Source organism: Petaurus breviceps, unplaced genomic scaffold, assembly GCF_028583685.1.
Source record: "Petaurus breviceps papuanus isolate PSGF00001 unplaced genomic scaffold, PetGlider_PUasm1.0 91041, whole genome shotgun sequence".
Lineage (NCBI taxonomy): Eukaryota > Metazoa > Chordata > Mammalia > Diprotodontia > Petauridae > Petaurus > Petaurus breviceps.
The window spans coordinates 28,709,418-28,733,274 of NW_027187400.1; the positions used below are offsets into that span (position 1 = coordinate 28,709,418).

The following is a 23,857-nucleotide window of genomic DNA, read 5'->3' on the forward strand; positions in this document are numbered from 1 at the left end:
TCTGTTTACTGTCTAGGGGAAGATCTTTGAAGATCATGGTTTAAAACAGGACAAGGTCCAGTGAACATTTATGAAGTGCCCACTGGGTGCTAGGCACTTTGCTATAGACCCTGGGAATGAGCAGGAAGGTACTGCTCTCAAGGTACTAACATTCGCTACTGTAATACAAGTCAGCCAGTAAGGGGAGGACCTTGGGCCCCAAGGTACCCAGGGAAAGAAAATGGAAGCACTTTTGCTCAAGCTGTACCCTAAATCTTCTTGATAATTTCTGATTTAAGAGAGAGTAACTTGAAAGTGACTCTTCCCCCTATCTTCAGTGACCTACTTTGAGATTCCACAGCCAAGGTCCCCACAGAAATCTTAAGATTCTGTAAGATTCCTATTTCTCCAGTGTTTCAATAGACTCACCCCTTTGAAAACATTTAAGAAGCTTCACCCCAGAAATTGTTCTCAAAACATATCAAAATTACTTTAAATTTTCTTTTTTGGGGGGAGGGTAATGAGAAGCAAGGTGGCACCAGTGGGAAAATGTGGCATTTGCAGCAATGATAGTTGACTTTCTGTGGTCCTTTTAAGCACTTTACATAAGTTATCTCATTTCAGTCAGTGAAAATTTATTAATTAAATCAGAAATGAATTTTTTTTAATCATCTGAATTGAAGGCCCTGGGTATAGAGAGAGGGGTGAGTTTGGTGACTTCTTCTAGATCACTAATTCTGAATCTGTAATCTTAATTGTTGTTGTTTAGTCATCTTTTCAGCCACGTCTGACTCTTCATGACCCCATTTGGGTGTTTTTGAAAGAGATACTGGAGTGGTTTGCCACTTCCTTCTCCAGCTCATTCTATAGATGAGAAAAATTGAGGCAAACAGGGTTATGTGACTTGCCCAAGGTCACACAGCTAGTGTCTAAGGCCATATTTGAACTCAGGAAAATGAGACTTCCTGACTCCAGGCTCGGTGCAGTATCCACTGGACCACCCACCTGTCCACTTGGTCTTAAATAGGGATGAAAAAATGGCTAGAAATTATGGCTAAATTCAATTTTTAAATGGGGGAAGGGTTACGTATAAATTGTATTTTAACTTCCATTGAAAAGTTGTTGTTGTTCACTTGTGTTCAACACTTCATGACTCTGTGGATGGCATGGTCCATGGGGTTTTCCTGGCAAAGATGCTGGAGTGGTTTACTGTTTTCTTCTCCAGTAGATTAAGACAAACAGAGATTAAGTGATTTACCCAGGGTCACACAGCTAGTAAATGTCTGAGACCAGATTTGAAATCAGGTCTTCTGACTCCAGGCCCAGTGCTTTACCCACTGGGCCCCCTAGCTTCCCCACCATTGAGAAGTATAGGTAGTCAAATGTTTGAGTAAGAGAAAAAAATAGTAAAGAACATTCCAGATAAATGAAAAGCCTCCTAGAAATTCTAAAGTGACTATTTCTCTGATACATTTATCTGTCTCCTGAGTTTTGTTTCTTCTTTTGGATCATTTCTCTAGGACCTACTGGCTCTAGAGTACAGGCTGTGCCCAGAATACTAACAGAATGCCAGGTCCTGTCCCTTTGCCCAGACGGCTGACATTCTGTCTGCTCTGGCTTGCTGTCAGTGACCCAGAAATCTGCTTCTGCTGTCACGATTGTCGAGCTGCAGTGTGGGGTGAGACTGCTTCTCACCATGAAAATGCCCTTTTAAAATGCTGTTATCAGGACCCAGGCAGCATCACCTGTGACAGGTCTGAATGGTCTCTAGCTAATACTTAATCATCAGTATTATCATGAGAAAGGGAACTATAAGAAGCTAGATACTACCAACTTTCCAGGGCCAAATGTTAGATGATTCAGGTATGTTGCTTAAGAGTTCTTATCTTGAGACAGAAAAGGGAGATTTATTTTGCTTCTTACCTTTCTTCTCTTGCATGGTTTCAGACATCCAACACCCACTTTGTCCTTTTGGTCATTTAGACTTACTTGATAGTTTGTTCCATTTTTACCTTTGATTGGGTACATATTATTTAAAATGTCCACTGCTCCCTTGGAAGTGGGGCTTGGCGAGCAGAGGGTTCTCTTTGCCGAAGGGTGGCCTTCTGCCTTCTCACTAAGACTGCTTCATGCCATGTCTCATAGTTTCTTAGCTGATGAGAAGGGTACCTTAGCTTCTGGCCTCCAGAGAACTGCAAGCAGAAGGGGTCTTGTTTGTAGAATAGAATGAATGAGGAATCAGACCTGGTGAGTTCTCCTGAGGGGAGGCTTAGGAATGGTGTTAGTTTTATAATTTCCTTCATCGTAGATGTTTGGGGATTAAAATTCACAGAGGTTCTCAGTGCCAAAACCTTGCATTAAAAAGCGCGACATTTCTGCCTGAGGACAGACAGTTTTTAGTGTTGTTTTTTTTTTTTTAACCCTGCCGGTACAGCCCAGTACTGGGAACATAGTGGCTTGCCTTCCTTCATCTAACATAGACTTAGAGGAAGCTGATCTCTTTGCTATTTTCCCTTCAGGCTCAGAGCAGATTGAACCAGTGCAGAGACAGGAATTTCTTTCCCCTCTCCCTGATAACTGTGCATCCCATCAAGATGCAGTCCCTATTGATGTACATAATTGATCACGTTATTAACCTGTGCAAAAAGCCTTATTACGGTAATAAAGCCTAACTTCATTATACACCATATTTAGAAGAGCTAAATGTGCTGGGGAGCGGCTGACAGGTTCCCATTTCAGGGCTGATTCTGATGATGATAATGTTGAAATAGCATTGATCGCCCTCTAATTGAATTTCTTTTCTTTCTATAGGCCTCTTCTGAAGAGCTAAAAGCTGCCTACCGGCGGCTGTGCATGCTTTACCATCCAGACAAGCACCGAGACCCAGAGCTCAAATCACAGGCTGAGCAGTTGTTTAACCTTGTCCACCAGGCTTATGAAGGTCAGTCGGGGTCCTGGTTTATTAGAGCTGCCCCAGTAGCAGATACTGGATTTTGATGACACTTGTATTGAAGAGTGGAAGACGAGGGTCCTTGGTGGTGTTTGAAGATGATGGTTACCTTTGTGCCTTCTACTGACTGACTGACTTTGAAAAAGCAATATTTTGCTTTGGAAATCAATATGTGCTCAATAAGTGGAAAGCGAGTGCACAGGCTGAACAAGAAGCCAGGCTTTGAATTGTAGGGGAATCAGCTGCTTTTAAATTGTTTACTCCAGTTTTCTTCCAGAGGGAGACACTCTGATGCAGGGCCAGGAAGCTTTTTCATCTAGGCTGGCAAGCGGAGTGATTCGAGTTTGTCTTCATCTGAAAGAGAATCTAAAGCTGAACTCCAACCTTCTGGGTACCATGGCCCCTGCGGGGGAGAAGGGGGATTCCTCCCAGAACTTGGGGAAAATTCAGTCCTAAAATGAGAATGGGAGCAAGTAGAGGGTTTTTATCCTTATATGTGATTTATATCACAAAGTGTTTGTTGTACTGAGTTTTCTTGTGGTGAAGTATTATGCTTGAATTTAGAATTTATCCCAAGCAAATTGGCAATAACACATGCCAGGAATACATTTAGTGAATTGTGAGAGCCATTCTCCCATAATTAGATGGGCTAAAAATGAAAGGACACGCTAGTCTATGAAATAACGACTTTTCATTGTACAAATAAAAACATATCTTGTATCTCACTTTATAATTTTGCCTAAAAATTAGACTTTAATGACCAATGAAAGTCAAGCAGTGGCAAGTGATGTATTTGCATAGCCAAGACAATGTAATCTTATCAGACTTAACTCTCCAGTCAGAGGCAGATGTTTCGAATCCATTTATAGGAAGGGCTTGATTGAAACTGCCTTCCTCTGATTACATTCTGTTATCTGTGTGGCTGAATTAATTTTACAGTTGTCTGAATTATTGATATAGTTTGTGTGCAGCATTTTGGAAATTTGGGAGGAGTAACTGAAACACAAGAGAGTTAACAGCAAAGCCTGGCTGGCTCTTGTCAGACTGCTGCAGCAGCAAGCCTGGCACCCAGTGGTTTAGCCTAAAGGGAGACAAAAGCAAAATTGTGAATAAATGATTCCGTATTAAATCCCAGAGATTAGCTGAAGAAGTTTCTTGGTGCCTATGTTTTTGAATGGTCAGCATTTCTTTCCTCCGTATTAGATTTAAACATGAGCAGAATCATTTGCATCTTCTTCCCTTTTTTTAATTAGACCTTAGAATGTGGAGCAGTCTGCAAAAAGAAGTCCAGTGCTTACATAGAGATTGGCAAGGGCCAGAGTTGGGGGTGCTAGGGAGGAAGGTCACAGGTGTTAGGTGTCAGCAACTAAGCTGGATCTTGATCTGGCTTTATGCAGCTGTGTTCTTCAGTGACTGCTCACTTATGGGTTATACACCGTTCATAGGATTGTAAATTTAGAATGAGGAAGAACTTGAGAGATCCTCTTGGTCACCTCCCCTCATTTTACAAATGAGGAAACTGAGACCTAGAAGGACTGGCCCAGGTGTCCCTGGTAGTAAGTGGCCAGGGTGAGGTTTGGGCCCAAGCCTTGTGTCTCTGCATCCCAGGCTCGCTGTTCTGACCTCCTGACCAGCTTGCATCCTTCTGGAGAACAGCCTGTTTTCTCTTGTGTTATTTTCCATAACAGACACAACTGGCACTGTTGTGACAAGTGTTTTGCCTGACTGACAAAATTATTTACAAATAATTGCTAATGCTGCAGAAAAACGTGGGCTGTTTAAGATGCTCTAGAGGGCTGTTCAAGGAGAAAATTACCCTAACAATTGCAAGTTGGCTCTAGTGCCTGGTCCCTCATGGGATGGGTACCCTCTTGGAGGGCCTCACACTTGGGAGTTTGGGACCTGGGCAGGTTGCCTTGAGCTCTCTCAGCCTTGGCTTCCACATCTCCAAAAATGGTCATCATTAGAGCCGTCGGCCAATCTCACAGAGTTGCTGTGGCTCTCCAGACTTTCGAGGGCTTTGCAGACGTTAAAGCTCTTTGGCAAGGCCAGCTAGTAGCATTATAATTAGGTTTCTTTAGAAGTTGCATAAACTTTTTTTGTACCTTTGGTACAGCTAAGCATATATTTGAGAAAAGTAAAACCACTTTGTCCTGGTGGTTTGAGAGAACTAATGCATCTTTCCCAGGGGACCTGTCATGCTCAGGAAGCTTCTTCAGCCCAGATAAAGTTGACTCTGTTAGTCAAGAATACCTGCTACCAAAATGGGGAGATGACAGGAGGAAAGGTGTGGGATCCCTAGGAATTCATAGAATAACATAAATCTTGTATTTTATAAACATATGCCTTTTAATTTGCAGTTCTCAGTGACCCCCAAACCAGGGCTATCTATGATATATATGGAAAAAGAGGACTGGAAATGGAAGGATGGGAGGTAAGAAAAATTATGTGTGTCATATCCCGGCAAAAAAAAAAAATGAATGAATGAATGAAATGTCCACCCAAATACTATCTTAAGGAGGAATACATTTGAGTCAACAAAATTCTAGGCCTTTTGCCCTCTATCTTTGTTTAAGATTAAAAAAGAATTTTTAAAAATATATCTGTCCAACATCCATCATTAAGTGGCTTTTTATTCATAAATGGAGTTTTGGGGTTGGGGAAAGCCTGAATAGGAGTCATTGAAAAGCAAAAAATATTTTAAAAATATGCTATTAGAGACACACTTTTTCAGTATCATGTAACATTTCACATGATGGTCTTTTGTTATGTGGCTGCTTAATGTATTTTCCCCCCTCTTCTGGTCTTGGAGCCTAAGCAGCCACATGTGCCCCATCCTTGGAGAGGATCAGAGCCATCGGCATACATCCTGACTCTGCCAAGGCGGAGAGAAGAAGAGAGTAAAGTAAAAGGGTCTCTTATCCCCTTTCCACCATTACTTAACAGGAATTAGTGGTTCCTTAGGCAGGATTACTTTTAGTGCAGGTAGGAGTTAAGTCTTAGTCATTTTAACAGAAAATTTCAGCCATAAATGCTTCCCAGATCCCAACATCTGCTTTATCAGCTACTGGGAGGAGGGAGGAGAGAATCTTGTCTTCATTAAATTCTTTATATCTAATATGCTGCTACAAGTACACATATTTTAAAATGTAGGTTGACTGCATCTTTTCATAGCACCACTTAGTTCCCAGGGAAGCCAAGGCCCCTGCTTTGTATCTCCAGTTTCATTGTTAGGTTTTTAATTTTAAACAACATTACTCCAAACTTCCAATTAGAGTGATGGGGCTAAGGTTTTCCTGGCAAAATATTTCATGGCTTCCCTAGTGCCAAAACAAAATGATCTCATCATAACAAATGCACCCAATAATGACTGTAAAAATATTGGAGAAGTCACAGGTGGTGAATGCACCTTTGAATAAGCCTTCAAATAAATATTTATTGTGAAATCTCTTTAAGGACAAAGCAGAGAGAGCCAGTCAAGTTCCCATCTATCAGAGTTGGCTTGCTTTATGTTTCATATTGATACTATACCATGGGACAGTGCCTGCATTGCAAGATAAAAATGCCTTCAGCAAAGAGTCCAGGAAGATCCCTCCCCAGGTATTAGCTCGGAGATGGATCAGAGCTTAACATACAATAGGTAAATTGAACCCATTATTTATACTGTAAAGGAAAAGTCTCACTGAACTCCAGCTCATTTTATGGAGCTGGCATCAACATTCCTTCAAGGAATTCCTACAGCTGGATGAATTGTTTAATATGAGGACTGTCCCACTTCAGTAATAGCTTTCACTCCAGGGAGGCAGCTGCATTCCCTTCATGCTGTTGCCGGTATTTTGAGCACTATTAAACTTTTCCAGTTGCTGAGGGGTATTCATTTACTGCATATTTGTTAAGATAAACATATGGGTAGTCAGTGAAGGATGAAGGGCTCTGTTAACACCTTAAATTTCTGAAATGCCTTTCATCTGAGGATCTCAAAGCACTTCATAGCCATGATTTGGAAGTAGCTTCTGGCATCTGATAGATCAGTAATATAATTTCCATATTATTAAAAGTCAGCTATTCACATATGTCATTTAAGCTTCTTAGGACTACACAACCCACTAGTCCCTTGCTCCTCTTGGTAAATTCATACTCTTTTCTTTCAAGAGAATTCCTATTCTCTGGCAGATTGCCATAAGCCTGAGATGTTGCCATTCCCTATTTGTAAAAACCCCTGCCTCCATCTATCTTGTCATCTTGGATCTGGAATTTAATTAGCAGTGTCTTTGCGGGTGTCTCTTCAGAGAAAGCTCCTTTTTCTAAATGACTGAAAACCAGCTCTGAGCTGCCAGAAGAATCAAAAGAGTAGTTGGAAAAACTCAGGCCTCGTCTCCAGCAAACATCGTGGCCAGACCAAAGATTAAATTAACGTTGCTCCTTTTTCCCCTCAGCTCTTCTGCAATCTGACTTTCATCTTGAGACCCTGCTCCCAGCCTCTGCCCTTCCCTGGTCTTTCTCACAGTCACCGAAATAATCTTTCTAGAGCAAGGATCCAGCCATATTACTCCCCTCCTCAACAGTCTTCCCTGTCTCTTGATTAATCCTAAGAGAGCATACAAGCCTCTAACTTTGGCATATAAAGCCCTTCACAGTCTGCCTCCAGGGAACTATCCAGACTTGTTTCATATCATCCCTCACACTTCAGCTAGATGGGCCTCTGTGTGGTCCCCAGCATTCCTCTGCATCCCCTCTCAAGCCTCCATGACTTTGGGTTGGTCGCCATACTGGGGTTGCCGTACCTCCTCATCTCTGCCACTTGGAATCGCCAACCTTGGAATTCCTCAAGGCTCAAATCAGGTCACATTTCCTTATCCCCCTAGTTCTTAGTGTTCCCTCCCTCTGGAAGTTATCTTATGTTTACTGATCTGTTTATATGTTGAATGGAAGCCCCTTAAAATTAGGGCCTCTTTTTTGGGGGGGGGGGTTGTCTTTGTATCCCTGGGGTCTAGGAGAATGCTTTGAGTTCATCTTATTCATACTTTCTTGCCAGAGCTTTGGAAGTTAATCTAACCCAGTATTGCTAGAATAACCTCTATTAAAGAGAGCATATCCCTTCCCCCATTCCTTCCATCCCTCCCATTCTCACACACACACACACACCCCCGGACACCCCACCCTCCCTTGCCTGGGGAGTTTATATCTACAACTATTGAGTTTACATTCAGCTGCCCAGCAGCATTTACAATGACCAGTTGCTGTGTATTTCCCCTCAACCTATTCCATTCTGTCTCCATATATCTATTAGAATCCATTACTTGGAGATCTGGAAGTGGTTCCTATGAAAAAGCCCACTGAGGTTTTCCCTTGAGTTGTATGTTCTTTTACAGGATGAAAATGGACAGCCTCTGGATTTTGGGGCTTTCTAGGACCAGGTGGAGCATTCTGGGCACTTTTACCTTGCAGTGAGCCCTGCGCAGGGACCAGGTGTTTATAGCTTGTGTTAAATAGGATGACCAGACTTGAAGAAACTGACACCTTTAGGACATTTTCCTCTTCAGCATGTCGCAGGTTTTGTCAGAGCAAAAGTAACTTAGAGCTGTTCATTCAAGCCTGCAAAGGTTAAGCAGCTCTAGTACTTGACAGCAGATCTTGCCCTTCTCTGGCCACTTGGAGCCTGGCACTTGCCAGACCCTGGGTTTTCTGACAGGATTCAGATGAGAGACTTTAACTGCCAAAGTCTTTTGGAATCTTCAAAGGTGTGCGTGCATACCTAGGCCTGTGTTCCTGGCCTGTGCTGGAGTTGGGGCTGACTGGGAAACTTTTTTCCCTCGGCATTTTTTTCTAGCATTCTGTAGAGCAGGCTTTTAGACTATTCCACTTTTTTTTTTTTTCTGCTAGGGAAAAATAACCTGATAGCCATAAACCTTACAGAGTTTGGTTCCTCATCTGTAAAATGAAGCAGTCAGCCTCCTGGGCCTCTAAAGGCCTCTGCAGCTGTAGATTCTAAGATCCTAGGAAATGCATGTTCTCATGCCCGAGATTCTCTTACTTTCCAGCCTTTGGCCAGGAATCCAGACCAGGTCATTGAGAGCAGTGCAGGTGAAGAGGGGCTGCCCTGCTTCACAAACTTCACAATTTACAGGGTACTTAGAGGAGATTATCTGGGGCTGGTTTTGTTTGTCTTCCAAGAAAACAAGCGGTTTGGTTTTTGTTTCAGCTTCCTTTTAGTTTCATTTTTTTCCTTTTGAAGATCATAAGATTATAAGATCATTTAATCCATTCACCTCCTTTTGCCAAACAGGAAACTATCTGGTCACAAACTCATATTAAACATCTACACAGTGCCAGGCACCCTGCTAAGCGTTGGGGGTGCAGAGAAAAGCAGAACCAGCCCTTGTTTTCAGGGAACTCATGAGCTCCAAGCAGGATGGATGGGCGATCATCTCTGAGGGGGGCACTGGCATGAGGGACAGGCGGGAAAGGTTTCTGGCAGAAGTCGGACTTGAGCTGTGACTTCCAGGAAGCCAGAGGAGCCAAGATGGGGAGCCCAGGAGGGAGAGGAGAGCGAGCACAAGGTCTGCAGGACAGTACCAGGCCAGCAGGGGCTTGCGAAGCCAATCAGAAGGTTGTGTATTTGATCCTGGAGCTAATAGGGAGCTGCCATAGGCAGAGGAGGGGAGGCTAGTGACCTGCTCAGACTTGCACTTCAGACAGGTCAGTTTGACAGATGAGTGGAGGGTGAGGAGGAGAGACTTGAGGCAGGCAGATCCTGCAGCAGCTAGTCCAGACAGGAGCTGAGGGTTTGTACTAGGTGGGGTGCCAATGTCAGAGGAGAGAAGAGAGAGTATGCAAGAGATGTTATGAAGGTAGAAACAATAGGACTTGGCAGCTGGTTGGATAGAAAGGTGAGTGACCTCCCCAAAGTCACACAGATAGCAAAGTGACAGTCAGGATTAGAACCCAGAACCTCCCACTCCAAACCAACACTTTTACCCCTGCCCTGAAAAGGGATTGAGAAGATAATGGTCAATCTGAAAAGTGGTGCCTGGTTCTCCTTCACTCCAAGATCAGGCTAGTCTGAGAAAGTGAAACGGCTATAAATAGGAACACATGTCCTTGGTGTTCCAGAGCTGAGCAGGCTGCAGGATGAGGACTGCTTGCGACATCAGTTAAATATAATCTAAATAAGGTACTTTGTGAGGTCACGAAGCTGTCGAGACAATCACAGAGGTTCATTTTGCCATTTAAAATCTGTTCTCTAGGTAGCAATTGAAGCAGCCCTGTCCTCTACCTATGTCAGTCTGTCTTTCTGTTAGCATAGATTTGCGTCAGTACTTCAGTGAGGATCTGTGGTCTTTAAAATACATTTTCATCGATGTCTTTTTTTTTTTTTGCATTACCATGTTTTCCCCCAGTATCCCTCCTGCCTCCCCAGAGGAAGCGATTCGCCATTCTATAAAATATATAGCATTTTTTAAAAACAAAAAAAAAAAAGTGGGGGGTGGGGAATTAGCATAATTGATCAGTAAAGGAAAAAGGCTGAAGGTATGTGCCATGGGCAACACTGTGGGCCTCCACCTCTGCAAGGGAGGCTTGGGCTAAGGTGGGCTAAGGTGGTATTACCTTCTCTGAACTGTGCTTATTCCTAATCATTTTCAAAGAGCATTTGTTAGCTCTCTGCTATGTGTGTGGTACTGTGCTAGATACTGGAGATACAAAGGGAAAAAAACAAAAAAGTCCATGCTTTAGGAGCTTATAGTCTGCTGGGGGAAAGAAACATGTACATGAATGAATAAATATGAAGCCTGTACAAAGTGATTAAAGCTGAGGGAGTTGGGAACACCCGAACTGGGGAAGGTCCATTTCTTTTCTGTGATTTAATCAAGTGCCCACCTTTGGGCACCTCTCACTTCTTTTCCTTTCTTTTTTCATTTGCTCTTTCTGGAGGGCACTTGGGGCTTAGTGACTTGCCCAAGGTCACACGGCTAGTTTTTTTGTATTAAGTGTCAGGCCACATTTGAACTCGGGTCCTCCTGACTCCAGGGCCGGTGCTCTATTCACTGTGCCACCTAGCCACCCCTCTTTTTTCTTTTAAAGTTGTGTGACCATGGAGAAGCACGTGGAGAAGCATTTATTTGAGATTCTTTTTGTTATTTTGAGTTCCAAATTCTCTTCCTCCCACCAGTCCCTCCCCTACTCATTGAAAAGGTAAGCAATATGATACCCATTATCCATGTAAAGTCTCACTTCTTTTCCTGGAAAAAAAAAAAAGTATTTTTATTGAGTAGGCCAGAGGTAGTCCACGAGCCTTTGACCTCTTGGTTTTTATCCCAAATCATATTTTCTGATGATTTTTATTGGTCTTGCCTATGACCACATTTGCACTGAAGTTTCTGGGTACTGAGAATTTAATTTCACAGAAACACAGAATTGTAGAGTAGGAAAGCACCTTAGAAGCCATCTGTGCCTAAAGAACACTCCCTCCCACAGTGGACCAGAGAAGTGGTCCTTCAGCCTCCAATGAACATCTCCATAGAGACAGTCGGCTCTCACTGGAGGCAGCCCATAGAGGTCTTACTAAGCTTCCTTTGTTGGGTTGCTGAGGCGCAAGATTCCCTTACCTCATGGCAGTGAGCCTTGTCTTCTTGCTTGTCATTTTTGATAGCACTAAGATGTGCTTCATCTTAAAATACAAAAGTAATTTAGCCATTCTCCTATCGGGGGAATCTGACTTCTTTAAAACTGCCTTACAGGTAGCCATCACCACCTTTACCCAGAGCAAATGTCAGTTACCAAGCAAGAGTGTCTCAGGATTTTCACAGAGAATTTATGGTCAAGGGTGGGGAGTTGGAATAGTAATGGTAATTTTAATATCTCCCCTGCACCTTGATAGGCCTAGGTGAATTTGAGGACCTTTCCTGATTTGAAAATAAACGTTGCCCCCTAATAAGTTGAGTGGGGTCACAAGGAGCCTGTGGCTTGTTTTTCAGGAAGGCACAACTTTTGTTACTTTGTAGTCAAGTAGGTCAGGAGGGTTGTAACGTTCTTTAACCTTGGAGAAGGCTATACATACCTCTGATGTGAGGTTTTTGTTTTGGGGCTCACTTTGGGAAGAGTTGTGTGATTTGGCCAGTAAAGACTCTGGGCAGCCATTGAGGCGCACCTCTCCTCGCCCCCCGGCTTTGAAAACCCAAATGTTGGTGCTTCTCTCTCTGGTAACTAATTGTATGTATGTGATGGTCAGACAGCTGGAAAACCTGTCTGTTGAATTGTGTTATTTTCTCTGTCTGTATTTTTGTCTGCTTGTAACTTCTGTATGTGTTCTCTGAAGTTCAGGATGCTGACTTTTTCCCCTGAACTAGATAAATGATCTGTGTTTGATTAAATAAGATTGTTAGCCCTTTTTGAGTTGCTTTCCTTTAGAAGAACAGATCGAAGAGCCTCTGCGAGCAGCCATCCTGGGGATGCTGGGGTGTTTGCTGCTAGGACCTTTGGAGTAGCCCAGTCAGTTTTAATATATTTTTTGCAAACCTGCTCAGTCTCTTTTGTACCCCTCCCAATAAAAAAGGGGGATCAAATTTTGGGTTTCCTAATCTACTGAGAAACAAACTAGATACTGTGTGAAAAGGCCAGCCTGGATCTAAAAAGACCAGATGTGTTTTTAAAGTTGTTAGCTGAGCTGTTGCTCCTACATTGGGTGGAAATTCACCATCCACTTGGGCTCTGCTTTTGTATTTGTCACTTAGTGTGAGGAATTTGCAGGCTATTCTGGCACATTTTTAAAACTTGGGCTCTGAAGACAGGCCTTTCTTGTACCACCTCCCTTCATGATTTTTTTTAAGAGCTCCTTTTTCACTCTGCCGAGCAGCAAGCTCCTCTCCAGTGGGACTTTTTTGTCTTTTCTCGTAGCTTTGACAACCACTGATATCTAGTTGACCGCTTTTATACCTCCCATTATATCTCCTCACCAGTCCCCTCTTTTCCACTGTTTTTGAAATCTTCACTAAAAGATCTCCCTTTCCACTAGTAACACCTCATTCTACCCCAGGTTCACGTCTCTCTTCAGTCACTTATTATGTCTCTATGAATAAGTGGTTTCATTGGACCCATTGTAGTATAGACCTCATGTACAGAGTTGTTCAGAGACTTAGAAAAAATGTCTGTAAGATGCTTTGCAAGTTTTGCAGCACCATATTTGAGGGTCAGGTATTAGAATTTTATGTCTTTTTGAATGTAAATATCCGTCATCATTCCTCCCTCCTCCCCCAGCTCTTCTCTGGTTATCCTGAGTTCTTAGATTAGCCTAAAAGTGATGGGACTCACATGGAGACACTCATCTTGTTGTGGGAAGAAGAGTCCATTGATTTGAGATTCCAGCCTGGCATCAAGGTTCCCTTCAAAACCCAAGTAAAATTCACCTGTTAATCTCATTGTTGCCCTTAGCATTCCACGCCAGGCCTCAGCCTCCCTTCTGCATGAACATGCCAGGGCATTCTTGGACTCACTTCATATTTTTAATATTTGTTTTCTGGGGTTCATTAGGAAATTTTAAACATTAGATTTGCTTAAAATTCTTGTGAATTGAAATGGACAAGTCTCACAACATAAGAAACTAATACAATGAAACCAAGGAAAGAAATTTATTCTGAACTCTAGGGGTAGAGGGGAAATTGTCACCTTGGGAGTATTTGATGTCCCATGAAGTGGCGGCATATCTAAGTATATAGAACCCCAGACTGGAGGTCGGGACCCCTGAATTCTTTTCCTGACTTAACGCTTTCCCTTTGCCCAGCATAAGGCAGGGAGGTCACTGAATCTGAATTTGATTTCTGAACTCTAAAATGGTTGGGTTTGTAGATTTTTAACATCTCTTTTGCTGAGACTTCCTTGGAATGGTGGTGACAAAAGAAGATGCTGTCCTTAGGGTGATGCAGGCACCTTTCATGTCTGGTCTTTAACAGCTTCCTTTCCTCCACTCTGCCCACAGATCGTGGAGAGGAGGCGGACACCTGCTGAAATCAGAGAAGAGTTTGAGCGGCTACAGAGAGAGCGAGAGGAGAGGAGGCTTCAGCAGCGAACCAACCCCAAGGTAAACCACACATCAGCCATCCACAGACCAGAGGAGTACAGGGAAGGGCGGGGCTCCAGTGAGTGAGGGGTGCAGATGGGATGGGACAGAGTTTAACTTGTATTGTCTTTAAAGCAGTTGAGGTCCCAGAATAGCTGCCATCAAACCACTGATGGGAACATAGAAAGAAGCGTTTTGGGGCCACATGGAGGAAAGGCAGAGCCAACCCCTTGGCTTTCCCATCATCCCATACTAAAGCCCTGGGGGTTCCTTTACTAGTTCCAGTCTTTTCTCCTTACCTTTGCCAGCCACCTTGCAATGTGACCCTCTGTTATACTGTGGTCTCAGAGGCCTTTTGATGTCAGATGAGCAGAGTCTTAGCTTTCTATCCAGCACTGCTATGGGGTGGCCACGTGGGTGGGTGAGCAGAATAAACCTCAGGGTTCTTGAACTTTTTTTATTCTGAACTTAAACACAACACAGAACACAAAAGGAAGTTTCTTTTAAAACCATTAAGTCTCCATGTCATGCCATTTGCTTTTTTAAAGTAGATACATTCTGCATATTACTTTCAGAACTGATTGACTTATCTGTGCTTCCTTCTGAACAGTCATGCCATAAAAAAAAAGTTTCAGTGATCCTCTATTTGAGGGGCAACTGTAACTCCTTTCCCTTTCCCCCAATCTCCTCTGCCTAACTAACTGAAAAGAAGGAAAAGAGAGAGGGAAGGGGGAGGAAGGAAAAGACCCTTGTGACACATAAGTCTAGTGAGGCAGAGCGGATTCACACAGTGGCTGTGTCCAAAATGTCTCTCAGTCCACCCTGCATCTGTCCTGTCTCTGCCAAGAGGTGGGCAGCATGCTTCATCATAAGGCCTCTGCTATGGACCACATGGTTGGTCCTTGCTTTGATCAGAGCTCTTATATCTTTCAAAATTGTGTTTACGGTGTTATTGTCCTTTTAAAAACGGGTCTCCTAGTTTCTGCCTGCTTTACTCCTTCCTGATTGGCAACTCCTCTTTGAATTATCTTGGGTCCTTTCTTACAACACAGTAATGTTCCAGGACATTTGTCTACCACATTTGTGGTATTCATTTGGCTACCATAGCGGATTCAGTCATTCCCCAGCTGTCCAAGAAGTGCCCTAACACCCCCACTTCAATTTTATTTCTTTTCTTGCCCCCTGCCCTTTCTCCCCCTTTCAGTTCCCTCTTCAGGATCACAAAGTTTGTTTTGCTTTATTTCTTCCCTGGTCTGTCTCATCCTCCCTCCTTATCCCCCTCATGTAGCCTCACTTCCCATTGCCACTTGTTAACCTGTTTATGTATTTCTACACCAAACTGTCCATATGTGTATTTTCCACCCTCTTTTGTCCACTTCAGGTAAAAATGAGCTTCAGCTGATTCTCACCCCCTTCCTCCTTGTTCCTATTTCCCATGCATCCCAAGTATGAGAAATACCAAATTCCCCCCCTCCCTACTTGCTGCATTAATATAGCTCCCCTTTTGCTCTTTCTTTCTCTTCCCCCTCTTAAAATGCTCAGAACAGAAGCAGGTCAGCCCCCTTGGTATACTTAGTGTACTAAGATACTAACTCCCTTTGTATCCCTTGAAGACATTAGGGTTCTGAAGGTACTCTTGCTACTCCTTTCCTTGTTAGAATCTTAGCCTTTCATCTCAGTCCCGTCTCAGCCCCTTCCAGTTGCACAGATAAGTCTCCACCTTTCCAAGGTTTCTCTGGACTCTAATGTTTGTATTTCAAAGCATCCACTCAGCTCTGGTCTTTTCAACAGAAATGCTCAAAAATCTTCTGTTACGTTAAAATGCAATTTTTCCTTCTAGGATTTTCCTCCACTTTGCAGAAAAAGTTATTTTTGGTCGTAAGCCTTTCTCCTTTGCCTTTTGGAATATTGCGTGACAAGATCTTGTTTTTAGTTAGAGCAGCTGCGTCTCATGAGAGCTGGGCTGTGGGCTCCTTTTCGGGCTTCCGTAGCATTTTTTCTTTGGTGGGTTTTGCCTGTGGTGTTCCTGAGACTTGTTCTTTTGGGGTGCTTGTCAAGAGGTCATCAGTGGGTTCTTTCTGTTCTCACTTTGCCCTCTGGTTTTAATAGATCTAAACCATTTTCATTTATTTTTTCTGAAGATGCAGTGCCCAGGCTTTTTTTTTAATCATGGTTTTCAAGGCCAAAATTAGAATCAGATTCAGTAAACATTTATTAGGTCCCTACTCTGTACCAGTAACTGTGCTGAGTGCAGGAGAGACAGACAGGCATAATGGTTCTTCCAGTGGTTCTGAAATTCTCTCTTTGGCCTATTTTCCAGTCAATTGCTTTTAATATCAGACAGCTTGCATTTTCTTCTATTTTTTTCAGTCTTTTGATTTTACTGTCTTGTTCTCTCAAGGAATTGGTGGTTTCTTTCTAGTTTGCAAGGAGCCTGTTATTGGGGTAAGATTTACCACTTTCTCTTCTAAACTGCTTATTCTGCTTCTAATTCTTTCTTCAAAAACTTTTATTTCATTTTTCATCTCTTCATTTCTTCTAGGTGTTCCTATAATCCTTGTGGAAAATCCATTTTTTCCTTTGTATCTCTCTTTGCAGTTGTTATGAAGTTAGATTTACAACAAATTTTGATACTAGTTGGTGTTTTCTTTGATTTACTTATCTCTCCAGCTTTGGTTCCTGAATTGGGGCTTTGTGCTAGGGCCAGTATCTGCTCCCTGAAGTATTTCTTGGTGGGATGATTGACCCTGGGGGTCTTGTCTTGGGTCCCATGGGTGCTTGTGCTGATATTTGTCTCCCATTTAGGGCTGTTTCTGAAGTCTTGAGACAGAGTGGCAGAGACTCAGCTTCCCTAAAGATCTGAGTGTGCTGCTGCCTGCCACTTCCTGGGGCTTTCTGACTACCTGAGATTTTCTCAGGAAAGCCCTCTGCTCTTGCTGCCTCTGGACACAGTCTTGTTCGATCTCTGGTCACACTGGTACTCACTTTTCTTGAGGGGGGAATCTACTTTCCTGTTGCCCTTGGGCTTCTGGCTGACTTTTTGTGCAGCTCTGGGGTGGAAGATGCCACTTACTATGATTTCTCATTGGATTTTGTTATTATCATTTGGTCTGGTATGAACTGAAGTGTTCTGTTAGCCTGGGGGGGAGAGGAGTGGGGGAGTGGACTGGGCAGCCTGCCATTCAGGAAGCTGTCTTGGCAAAAAGTCCCAAACTTCATTTCTGTAGTCCATTTAAAGAAAGATTCCCATCGTTGGGACAACCGGCTTTAGGTGTGCAAGTTCCAAAGGTTTTTCATTTGTTGTCAGCCAGAGCCTATTCCCTCCATTCATGTAAGTCACTAGTGAAGCATAAGTTATTTAAACTCTGAATAATTCCAAGCAAGCTCAGGATTCTATTTTTTACCACTGAATTTGGTTTTAGTATATCTCTTGCTGTTTTGGAAAGGATATATGAAGTTCCTTTTCCAACCTGATGATGAACAATTCCTAGTGTTTTGGGAGTGCCAATAATACTTAAAAGCTAATTCAAATTGCCCAATTCACTGTCCAACTGTGGTCAGTAAGAGGGACACTAGAAATAGCCAGCCAAGGCCTTTTCACTGCTTCCAGGACTGCATGGTGGGTAACCCATATTGTTATATTGAGGAAATTTCACTGCCAGAGGCAGCTGGTGGCACAATGGATAGAGTGCTGGGCCTGGACTCAAGAGAACCTGAGTTTAAATCTGGCCTCAGACACTACTTTAACTGTGTGACCCTGGGCAAATCACTTAATAACCTCTGTTTGCCTCAGTTTTCTCAACTGTAAAATGGAGATAATAATAGCATTTACCTCACAGGGTTGTTGAAAGGATCAAATGAGATCATATTTACAAAAAGCACTTAGAATAGTGCCTGGCACATAGTAGGCTTTTATAAATACTTACTCTTATATTTGCTCTCCTTCCTCCATTCCATTCTCCTCCTTTCCTTTGGAACCTCACTGAAGGCTTCCATGATCAGCGTTGATTCAGCAATATGAACTCCTTGAAGGAAACAGCTGTGTCTTTTCCAAAATTCAGGCAGGTCCTTGATTAATGTTTATTGATTTGAATTAGAAGGAAAGTTTTCGTCCACATTTAAAGGAAACAAGACTTCTCATTAAATCTCAAAAAGCAGAACAAAACGGTGACTTTGATGATGGCCAACATTGAAGTCTGATCTTTTAAGATCATATAACTTCTAGAAAACTGATTTTGTTTTAGACCTTAAGGCTCCACAAAGGACTATCTCTTAGGAGCTCTCTTACTGGTTTCTCTATGGCATTTCCTAGCAGGTTTGTGAGAGCAACACCTTCCCTTACACCCTTTAGCTGACTTTACCCGTCAGTGTTCAATTTAGATCCAAATTGTCCATTTGGTCAGGTAGAAGCAGGAGAATTTTAGCATTTGAGAGAAATTGATGGGGGTCTTTCGGGATTGATTGGTGATACCTGGTTTAGTCACAGACCCCAGACTGAATAACCCTGGGTTCACTCTGAATTCATTCCCATGGTTTTCTCATCCTGTGGGGTCAGTGTATGTGGAGGAAACCAGTTGAAATGATTTCTATTCAAAACGTGCTTATTGGAGAGAGACAGAGAAAGAGAGAGAGAGAGAAACTGGGAAGAGGCCTGCTTCCTGGCTTTAGGATTTTTGCCATTTAGTCTGGAAGCTTTGCTTCTTCAGTTGGAGCAGTGAAAGGGAGAGAGCTGCATTGTAATCCTGAGCCTCTGTGTCCTGTGATAAAATTAGCCATCTGGGTGTTTACAGCAATTGCTTATTGGAATTCTATGGAAATGTGTCTCCAGGCCATGTTCCTGTGGAATGAGGGAGCACAGCTGTGATCATTTCATACAAGAACGCAAGTTATTTTAAAATTTCCAACATTTTACTACTTCCATAAACTGCTTCCAAATAAATAAAACATTTTCTAACCAGAAATGTTGAGTGATAACCAGATGTCGGCTATGAGGCACTTTTTTTTGATCTGGATCTTTTATTCTGTTTTAGAGTTTTGTTTTGATTTTCAAGATGTGCTAAAGGGTTTGAAAAGTTTTGGGCTTGTGAGGAAAGGAATTAACATTATGTTAAGGGTGGGGGCCAGAGAGAAATATGCCCCTAGCTTCTGCTGCCATAGGAATTGTCACTGGGCAGTTGCCTGAACCCCAGCCTGTGCCCTAGCCCAATAAGTAAGGCAGACAGACACCTGGGTACATGGGCTCTTCAAAGTTGAGACTCTGATGCAGTGGTTTTTGCCTCTGTCCCTGAGCAAGAGTTCCTGTCATCAGTCAGCCAGCAAGCACTTTCTAAGTATCTGTGATGTGCCAGATGTTGTGCTAAGTGCTAGGGATACAAAGAAACATCAAAGACAGTACCAGCCCTCAAGGAGCTTACAGTCTAATGCAGGAGACAACATGCAAACAACTATGTGCAAAGAAGATAGAGAAGGTATAAATAAGATAATCCACAGAGCAATGGCCATTGACATTACCAAGGATCGGCAAAGGCCTCATAGAGAAGGTGAGACTTTAGCTGAGCCTTGGAGGCAGCCAAAGAGGCTGGGAGCTAGAAGTGAGTTCCAGGCATATGGGACAGCCCGTGAAGATGTCCACAGTCAGAAGGTAGAGTTTATAATTCAAGGAAAAAGAGGGAGGCTAGTGTCACTGGCTCACAGAGTGTGTGGAAAGGTCTGGGGGTGAAAGGTATAAAAAGTCTGGAAAGGTAGGAAAGAGTCAGGTTATGGAGGGCTTTAAAAGCAAACAGAATTTTCTGTTTGATCCTGGATCATTGGAGTTGACTAGAGGGAGTAAGAGTGACATGGTCAGACTTGTGCATTAAGATCACTTTGTGGGGGGCGGCTAGGTGGCTCAGTGAATAGAGTGCCAGCCCCAGAGTCAGGACCTGAGTTCGGATCCAGCCTCAGACACTTCACACACACACACACACACACACACACACACACACACACACACACACACACACACCTAGCCATGTGACCTTGGGCAAGTTACTTAACCCCAATTGCCCTCCAAAAAGCAAAAAAAAAAAAAAAAGATCACTTTGTGATGGGTGGTTAGGTGGTGCAGTGAGTAGAGCACTGGCCCTGGAATCAGGAGGACCTGAGTTCAAATCCGGCCTCATACACTTGACACAAAACTAGCCGTGTGACCTCGGGCAAGTCACTTAACCCCAATTGCCCTCCAAAAAGGAAAAAAAAAAAGATCAATTTGTGCTGAGTGGAAAGTGGACTGGAGTGGAGAGAGACATGCTGAATCAGGGAGAGTAAGTGGCAGTCCATTATACTGGTGCAGCAGGGGGGCGAAGTGCCAGAGGAGACAAGGGGCCATTTGTGAGAGACATCACGGAGGTGGACACAAGCAGGACTTGGCAACTTATTGACTATGAAGAATGAGAGTGAGAAGTTGAAGATGACCTAGCTTGTGAGCCTGGGGGACTTGGGAAGGTGGTGGTGCCCTCCATAGTCATACCGAAGTTTGGGTGAGAAGATAATGAATTCATTTTTTATACACATTGAGTTTAAGATGTATACAAGACTTCCAGTTTGAAATGTCCAATAACCAGTTGGAGATGTGACACTGAAGATAAGGAGAGAGGTTAGGGCTTGTCGGATCTATCTGAGAATCATCTGTAGAAATGATAGTCGAATCTGTGGTTAGTTGAATGAGCTCACCAAGGTGAAATAGTGTGGAGAAAGAAGAAGAGGCCCAGGACAGCCTTGGGAGACACCCACTGTTAATAGCTGTGACCTCCAGTAAAGAAGACTCAGAAGGATGAGTCAGAGAGGTGAGAGGAGAGCCAAAAACCTGGAGAGAAAGGGGTATGAGAGAGGGAGGTAGGAGATGAGAGGAAGAATCCTATAGGAGATGCTGAAAGTGCTTCCAGAAAGCTCAGAGCACACATACCAATGCCAGGTCAAGTTATTATTAAATCAGGCCTGGATCATTAATCGCTCTTTGCCGGGGCTCAAGGAATGGCTCCCGCAGGGCTTACCGATGCCTCTTTTACAAACCCAGAAGGGACTGTCTAGGATCAGAATTTTAGCCTTTGTCCCTCACCTCCTCAGCATCTTTAGTTTGAACCTACAGCCAAATCCCAGTCCCTTGCTAGTAACCCCATCAGCAGATATTTATCTGAGTGGCCATCATGCAGATCCTGTGCACTCGGCACTTTAGCCATCACTGTGGGGTCAAGGAAAGGAGGCTATATTAGAGGAATGACAGCCAAAGAGCTGCATCAGGGCAGCTAGGTGGCACAGTGAATAGAGCACCGGCCCTGGAGTCAGGAGGACCTGAGTTCAAATCCAGCCTCAGACACTTAACACAAAAACTAACTGTGTGACCCTAGGCAAGTCACTTAACCCCAATTGCCCTCCAAAAAAAAGCAAGCAAAGAGCTGCAACAGAAACAACTAAATTTATTTAATAAAGATGAGGAGAGAAGTCAATGACAGATGACTGGAGGATAAAGGAAGATGGGCCTTTCAGTTTAAAATGAGTGTTTTCCTGTTGGATGGGTTCCCTAATCTAGCACCCACCTAATGTAATGGCTTTCTAGATGCTCACCACCCATCTAATCATGACTGATAAGAGTTCTGTAAACATTGAGATGGATTTTGAAATTAATAGACACACAGCCACACACCATGGTTGGTGTTGGGAACCATTAACCAAATGTTCTTGATGAACAGTGCCTTTGTGTCTGTGATCTAATCAACTCAGCTAAAAGTACCTTCTTAATAAACTGGCAGGTAAAGGAGAGCCTGGTTCTGCACTTCCCTCGGTTCTAAGATCACTAGCATCCAGGGGCCTCTTCTCCATCCTGCTGAAGAAAGAAGGAAGGCCAAAGGAAAGTCTTATTTTTTTAACTGAATTGAGGTTTGCCTAACACAGCCATGGGAGGCAGGATGTAATTACTTTAATCTTCAGACATCCGGTTTCTAAACATTGATCCATTGATTGCTTCTGTTCTCTCTCTTTGTTGGGTCATATGGGAATAAAACCCTAACTCTGAATTTCTTTGCTAGAGGGAGCCTAGCTCAAGCTTCTACAGGGTACAAAGAGTAGAAACAACAGGGTTGTCTTCCATTCTTTAGCCGGGTGGGGGGGAATTTACAGCCAGACATGCATTGTGATTCATTGAGGTAGGGTATATAAGACTGTTGAGTCCCATTTGACAAGTATTGCTATTCCTTTTGACCTCAGAATGGAGATAAGATCTATATTTAATTTGCATAATCTATGAGCATTTCTTGCTTTTTTGAGATTAAGATCATGCCACAGGGTTGTTTTGCAACATTTTCATTTCATATTGATTATTTTCACTCATTTCTTTTGTTAATACCCATATATCTCACCTCCCTAAGGACAGAAGCCACTTAGCAATTCCATAGAACATGTCCAGGCCCAATGGTAATCGCTAACTTTACTACTAGGTTGTATAGAATCGAATAGAATGTTCATCTATGAGAGAACCTGCTATTTTATTTTGCTGACCCCATGATGCGATGCCTTATCCCTAGACATCGATTTCATGGGTTTTTTTTTTCTGTTGCTCTGCAAATGTTAGTACATAAATTGTATACACCCCTCTGCTGCTTTCTCCTTTGAAAATGGGTACATTTCTAGTGTTTATTCTATGATTTCCTTTAAAAAAATTCAGTTTCCTTGAAATGCTTTTCAAAATAATATATCTAGGTACATGTTCCATACAAATGCTAAATAATCACAAAAAGTTTACATGAGGATTTATAATTTTTTTTTATTCAACCATCAGAAAGATCCAAGAATTTGTTTAGGGCAGGGTGGGGAGTTGGGGGGGAGGGTGAGTGGTTATTTTGCTGTTGTACTAATTGGTGCACCTCTCAGAGGGAGCTGGTGGTGATGACTTCAGTCTGGTTCTGTGGAAATGATTCTGAGGTCATAAAACTGCCTCTGTGAGTTGGCTGACAGGGTAATTTTGCAAAAGAAGAAAAGCTGTTTAAGCCCATATGTTTGGCAGTTCTCAAAGGCAGCAAGGGGCAATTTACCGTATGCAGAAATGGAAGTCTGTTGGAATAGAAAGTTTTCATATAAGTGAGAAGGGAGAAAAACGTGGTTAATCAAACGTCTGGGAAATTGCTGCAGAGAGAGCCAATTCAGAGGAAAATGAAAAGAAGGGGATCTCCTTTATTCACAAAATACAAAAGACCAAAAATAGTTAGTTTTCCCCTAAAGGGTCATTCATTGAAGACTTATCCCTGACCACCAGGTCAGTTTCACTGTACTGGATTTAAACACAGGGGCCTCTTGACTCCCATGACCTGTCCTTTACCTCAGCCACCCAGGAGGATTGGGAGGTCATACCTAAAACTTCATCATCACCCATTATTGTGATAACTCTATGATTTCAACCCTGAAATTCCCTCTGTGATCATAATCCCACTGTCTTACGTCTTTCCATCACATTTCTCCTAATTCTTTTTCCTCATTGAGACCTTTGGTCTCCTACCACCACTGCTGTGGCCTTTCTGTCTTTACAGAGTCTTGACTCTGGTTAACTAGTTCAGATATCCCTGTCTCTGACCTGGAATCCCTTTCCCCCTTGTCTTACCACCCTTCTACCCTACCAGTCCTTAGTCTTGACTCATTCCTATACCTTCTACTTTCTCTTCCCTATTCCCATACTGCTGAATAAAGTCATGATACTATGCAGCTGAATCCATTTATGTTATCTGATCTCACCTGTGCCCTCACTGCTGCACAGTAATCATTTTATTCTTCCTCAATTTTATTCTAACAGTTACAACTATCCACAAATGCAATGGGCTGCATTAAAGTCAAGAGCTTTCCCATGCTGG

General features: G+C 42.9%; 1 protein-coding gene across 2 annotated transcripts in view; it reads left to right on the forward strand.

Moving 5' to 3' along the window:
- DNAJC11 (DnaJ heat shock protein family (Hsp40) member C11) overlaps positions 1 to 23,857 on the forward strand; it is a 74,420-nt gene that overhangs the window by 21,099 nt on the left and 29,464 nt on the right. For both annotated transcript variants that reach the window (XR_011166565.1, XM_069078710.1), the window contains exons 2-4: positions 2,791 to 2,920; positions 5,290 to 5,363; positions 13,902 to 14,003. Coding sequence is in view for 1 of the 2 variants with exons in the window: in XM_069078710.1 (XP_068934811.1) it covers positions 2,791 to 2,920; positions 5,290 to 5,363; positions 13,902 to 14,003 (306 nt within the window). In the remaining variant the exon portion in view is untranslated. The remainder of the gene's footprint in view (positions 1 to 2,790; positions 2,921 to 5,289; positions 5,364 to 13,901; positions 14,004 to 23,857) is intronic.